The sequence below is a fragment of the Chaetura pelagica genome, unplaced genomic scaffold (assembly GCF_000747805.2).
Source record: "Chaetura pelagica isolate M959 unplaced genomic scaffold, ChaPel_1.0 scaffold48, whole genome shotgun sequence".
In the NCBI taxonomy this organism is placed as follows: Eukaryota; Metazoa; Chordata; class Aves; order Apodiformes; family Apodidae; genus Chaetura; species Chaetura pelagica.
Genome location: NW_009954241.1, coordinates 617,947 through 623,946, shown reverse-complemented (window position 1 = coordinate 623,946; position 6,000 = coordinate 617,947). Strand labels below are relative to the sequence as shown.

At 38.2% G+C, this 6,000-nt stretch overlaps 1 protein-coding gene across 1 annotated transcript in view; it reads left to right on the top strand.

The window, feature by feature from the left end:
- KCNK10 (potassium channel, subfamily K, member 10) overlaps positions 1-6,000 on the top strand; it is a 68,396-nt gene that overhangs the window by 38,591 nt on the left and 23,805 nt on the right. The window contains exon 4 of the mRNA XM_010003702.1: positions 1,539-1,699. Coding sequence (XP_010002004.1) covers positions 1,539-1,699 — 161 coding nt within the window. The remainder of the gene's footprint in view (positions 1-1,538; positions 1,700-6,000) is intronic.

Below are 6,000 nucleotides of genomic sequence, written 5' to 3'. Positions count from 1 at the left end.
GAACCGCTCCGTTTACTTTTCTTAAACTACTAATTTTACGAAGTTCATTATTCAGGCTGTCATTACCTGGCCTCCCTGTATATTGTGCCCAATGTATTTAGTCTCTTGATCTCTGAATGCTGATCTTGGATATACTAAGATTTTCATCCTCTCCTCTGTGAGCCAGAAGATTGTTCAAGCAGCTGGGATGTCAGAAGACAGTCTGAAAAAAAAAAAGATTATAAACTGATAATAATGATAAACTTAATCTGCTGATAATTATGCAGTGCTTTTATAATTTTAAGCTTGATTTCAGTGCTGTCATGGTTAGAGCTCAAGAGATCTGATAATTTGGAAACAACTTGCAAATTGTTGCTTTTTATTTCCATTGCCTCTGAGTATTCCTCTGATTTAAATATTGGATAAAGTTCTCCATATTACAACTGTGATGCACACACTGGTGACTGTATAAACAAATAACCTGACAAGCACATAACCCTTTATTAAAGTGTGAGAAACTGACTGCATTCTTCAAGTTCTTTATACAACAAAAAAAGCACCCTGTGGTAGTTACAAGACTTGCTGTGGTGACATCTCAAACAGAGCCTTTGGCTCTGACTTTTCTTTGTGAAGAGTGAAGGTGAAAGAGTGGTTGTAAAGAGCATACTCCTCCATATGTTCTTCTGTTTGCTAAGCTACACTACCATGTATTTTTTACAGTAGCATAAAACCAGCAGGCGGAAAGAAAGAAAACATTTCTGAATAAAATATAAGAAAACCCTCCCTTAATATTTGTTTACTCAGTAGAATCAAGTGACAAGCTTTTACATTACTCATTAAAATAACTGCCATTATGTAGGCATAGTTTATGTAGGCATATTCATTGACATCTGCCATTGAAATAACTTATTTAAAAGAGCTTGTTTTTTTTTCCCATATTTGCTTTAAATTCTGCATTAATGAGATTTTTATAGCCTGCGTAAAGTCTACATATTGTCTGGCCATGAAAATGCTTTTATTTTGTCCATCGGAACCTGTTAGGGTTCTTCTTAGCCAGAGACTCAGCAGACTACTTGGTGATCCTCAACCAGTGGGCCTGTGAAGCCTGGACTTTCTTGAACTTTTAGGAGGAATCTGGGATCATGGTTGTGGCTATGAAAAGGACTGTGGGAAATTATGATCTAAGTACTGAAAATTAGTCTTGTCAGTTAAATCACATCAGGAAGTCTTTGGCACAGCTCAAGAAGAGCAGACGTGTGCAGGAAGCAGGCCAGCACAGAGGGATCTTGTGCCTTGATAAGTCAACTCGATTAATTAATCAATCAAAAAAACAACTTTAGATAGGACCTGAACCTATAGAAAATATGGGTAACTGAGGCCACAAGAAGAACTAACTGTTTCACCTGGGTAATTAACATCTTGCCATGGAAAGTCTGTAAATAGGAATTACATGTGGAACAAACGTATGTTTGCAGGAATAGCAGTTTTTCTAAACCTATTCATTTTTCTAAAAAGCCATATAAAAGTTCTTAGAGTCTGACAATTGTTTTCCTTCTCAGGGTATGGGAACATGGCCCCAAGCACTGTTGGAGGCAAGATTTTCTGCATCTTGTATGCCATCTTTGGGATTCCACTGTTTGGATTCTTGTTAGCTGGTATCGGAGACCAACTTGGAACCATCTTTGGGAAGTGTATTGCAAGGGTGGAAAAAGTTTTCAGAGTAAGTTCACTGACAGTTTTTTGTGTGTGTTGTATAACTTGCTTTTAATTCTGTTGCTATTTCCTGCAGTCCTGTCTACACGTTGGGCACTGTGAAATATTTACATGCCTAGCTGAGATTCTGCTTAATGTCCTTAGGGGCCTCTATAGTCCATGGAGAGAAAGCGACTTTTCTAGATAGTGATGCAGGGCTTATAGATCAGGCTCTGAATTTCCTTCTTGATGCTGTCTCTGGGTAATATGTCTCCTAAGCTAGGTTCCTTACAAGGACTGGTTGTATAACAGCCCTCAAAACACCTCAGGTTGCTTCGGACTTGTACATCATTCACTGAAAAGAGAGAACAGATAGTGTAACTTCTGGAGAAATCGGGATGTAGAGTAGATCCTGACAATATTACTAATAAAGCCAAACCCTTGGAAAGCAGTGTTACTGGAGTGAATGTGAACTTGGGAAGAGAGATGGTTGAGTGATATGCTTTCAGTGCAAGAGGACAGATGCATTGAAGTAGACCTGCAGCTGCAAAAACTGGCATAATGCCACTGACTGGTATCATCTTTATGGTATTTACCTGCCCATTGATATTGATACATCCTACGCTCCGTTTCTGTGTAGACTTTCTCAGTTGTGATTTTACTTCATGTTGCTAGTACCTTCTATTTTTGAGTCTGTATCACTGTAAGCAATTCATTCCCAAGCAGTGCCACAGACCTGGCAAACATAGGTTTGCTAATTTGCTGGTAGGTCACTTCAGGGATTCCCTCTTCGAAGCCAAACGTCTACAAGTGACCTATCTAATGCTTCTCTTGGATGGGACATAATTGGAGGTAAGTCTTTCCAGGGATGGAATGGATGAGAAGCTGTCCAAGCTGGTTAGTTTAATAGTCATCCATTTCTAAAATGTTCCCACAGATGACAGTAAATGACTTGTAACTGTTTTCAAAAGGAAGTAATTGAGGATGAGACTGGAGTATGAGCAGTTTGCCTTTTGATTAAATTAACTGTGAAGTGTCCCAGACCATCCATAAGGAGTGTCTCTCAGGCTAAGTTTGGAAAAAGATGACTATTGATTATGGGTGACTAAGCTTGTATGTGCCTCACTGGAGAGTACTTGAAAAAATGCCTACATTTTCATTAAATGAAAATAAGTTTATTGAAAGGTGGCTCAGGTTGGGCCTGCAAAAACAGTCGTAGAAACATCTAGTTTCTTTTTTACATAGCTTCTTTTTTTTACCTAGCTTCTTTTACATAGCTTCTTATTACACTTGCTTCACTTCAAAGAAATACCTGAACCTTCAAGCCTGTTTCTACCCAAAAAAACTACAATCTCAAAATCATGATTTGAATTGAGAGTCAGAAATTTTTTTATTGTCAGCTGTAGTATTGGCTTTCTGGGTGATCTGGACAAGATCATAAAACTGTCAGCATGATGCTTTCTTAATAAAATAATACACACTCTACTTGCAGTATTTTAAGATTCACAGATGAATGCTGATACTAATGTTTAATACAGAATATAGCCCATTGGCACATGATATTTTTTTGGTATTCAAAATACTATTTCCCTCTTTTCAGATAATGCAGTTGCTTGTTTTTTGTAGCAATCTAAGCTATTTCTTTCCCTGCTTGGTATTTTTTCAGCTTCCAAAGCAATTTAGAGATCTCTGGTCCCCTTATTTAGATAAGACATATGTTTATTCCTTTAATTTTTATTGTCACAAATCCATTATTTCTGTTCTTTTGTGATTTGGTGGATGGAGGTTATACATAAATTCCTTCACTATTCCTAGTAATTAGATTAATCTATTTGAAATATACCTGATACAGTTTACAATTTACATGCACCGTAGCAAAAACTCTTAATATTAGTTGTCTCACTTTATGTGATTATTCACATAACATTTGATATATAAGAACATTATTATATTATACATAATATATACTTCATAATTCTAAGTAATGCAGAATAAAATAATAATTATAATTTTATTAATAGTGTACTTGATTATCACTTTGTGTTTACATTGTTAGACTCCATCAAATATTTGGACCTAATCAGATTAATCCACAAATGGATTAAGGATTCTTGTTTAATCCTGAGCAATGAACAACATTTAGTTCAATGTGTAACTCGTTTCTTTGTAACTATCTCCGTACTGAACTCAAATGCAGCATGTTTGTGGGCGTAAAACAACCTGCTACAACCTTTAAAGAGAGGACGTAAAAACCAGGAGAGTAGTTAGGAGAAATTTAAAAGAAACAAACAAGCTAAAAAGACACTGAAGAGAGTAATAAAGTGTTGTGTGCCTCACAGATTGTTTGGAGCTGGCTGAGGGGTCACTGAGTGTGTATCAGTGATCTAGTGATAGAAAAAATTGAATCTCCAGAACAGCTTTGAGCTTTCTCAACAAAGTCTGTAAGGAAGTGAAGAGGTAAGAGAGTTGTCAAACAATCAGTATGTATTTTAAAGGTAAACGGAGATTAGGAATAGGTGGTAGCATTATTGGTGTAATTCTACTGGAGTCCATACTGGGATCTTCCTGTTGTAACAGATATGGCCTGGAATGGTTCAGACAAGAAGATGAATACGCAGGTGACAGTGTCTGCAAATTATGTCTCTAGATATTTCAAGATAGCTAAATTGGAAGCTGCAAGAGGATAATAACGTGATAAAAAAATGGAATCTAGTAATGGTGATACAAAATAATGCATTTTTTCTGAAGTCTGGTGAAAGAAATCCTAATGTATTTGTGTAGGGATAGCATTAAATTTAACTGCTCCACAAGGGGACTGTGATTACTATGGATGGTTGCCTTAAAATAACAGTGTGAAACTTAGGAGCAATTAAAAAGAGAAAAAAGAATGTCAACTAAGGAGTTGAAAACCAAAAGACCAGTGTACCATGCAGAAATCCATGGTGCACTTGCACCATGAATATCCCATGCACTTTTAATAATCCCATTTTGAAAAGCAATTAACAGAAATTAAAATCAGTGCTAGGTCTGCCACCACAGGCCTTTTTAGCTGAATCTCTAACATGGCAATCACTAACTCCCTGTATTGTTTGCCTTCTAGTGAGTCCTCAAAGGCAATTTTGGGCAGTCCAGCTTGTACCCTTGGGGAAGGAAGTGGGAAGAAACTTTGCATGCGTCCTGGACATTCTAGTATAACAAGTTTCTATGTGCGTATGGCTCAGCACTCTACTTCTGTCTGTCTCCAGTTGCCTCTGTTTATCCCTTTCACCCTTAGAGATCTTACACGGTGGGTATCAGGGCAGCCAAGAGTTCCTGAAATCCTTGCTACTGTGCCATTGTCTGTACAGGTGGATGGGATTTGAAGGCAACTTGGTCTTGTGTTTAGGATCATTTTTGAAGCCGGGTAAGAGGCAGTATGCACACACTGGCAGATGGGAAGGAGATAAAGCTTTCTCTGTCAGAACATCAGTCTTTTCACCCAAAGCATTTCCTAACAAGACTCTTGCTCCATCTAACAATCTAACTGTGAGCATGGAGACCATGCCATGCAGGGAACAGCTTGCCCTTGGCATCATCCCACATAGCTGGAAAGATGAAACAAGGATTCCTCCCAGAGGAGTTGTGCTTGTGCACTTCTGCTGCCTGTGACATGATCTTTGTGGAGCCCCACCAAACATACATTAATTAGCAGCACAAATGAGAACCTAGGAATGCCACATTTAACTATTGTAGTGATCAGCCCACAGACTCTGTGGGAATTTTAAGTACAATTTGAGCTCCATAAAGGGGAAAAGAGATTTGCTCTTATCAAATACTCACTACCCCCACAGCTTTGACAGAATATTTCAGCAGAGGAGCTGGACGCATGCCACTGCTCATCTTGTACTCCAAAATGTTGTCACTATTTCAGTATGCAGATAGCCAGGAAATAGCTATTCATTTGTGACTAGGTAGGTCTGGAATTATTTAATTTCAAAATAATGTTTTGTAAAAACAAGAACATTTATGTACCATTTTAGGAATGGGAGACACTGGCAGAGTGATGCTTCCTGTGATATGAGGAGGTATCCAAATCACAACTGTGATTACCCAATATGCCAGTTTAGTTTTGGTGTGGTTTTGGTACCAGGGTAGAGGTTCCAGGGGTGACTCTTGTAAGAAGCTAATGAGAAGCTCCCCTGGCTCCAAAAAATGGTGCCACACCTCTGACCAAGGATAAGCCATCAGAGACAAAGGATGCACCTCTGCAATTAATTAAAGAAGGGGAAATGAACTGACATAAGACCTGAGAGCAGAGGAGAGGGGGAATTGGAGAGCAGAGGTGGGAGC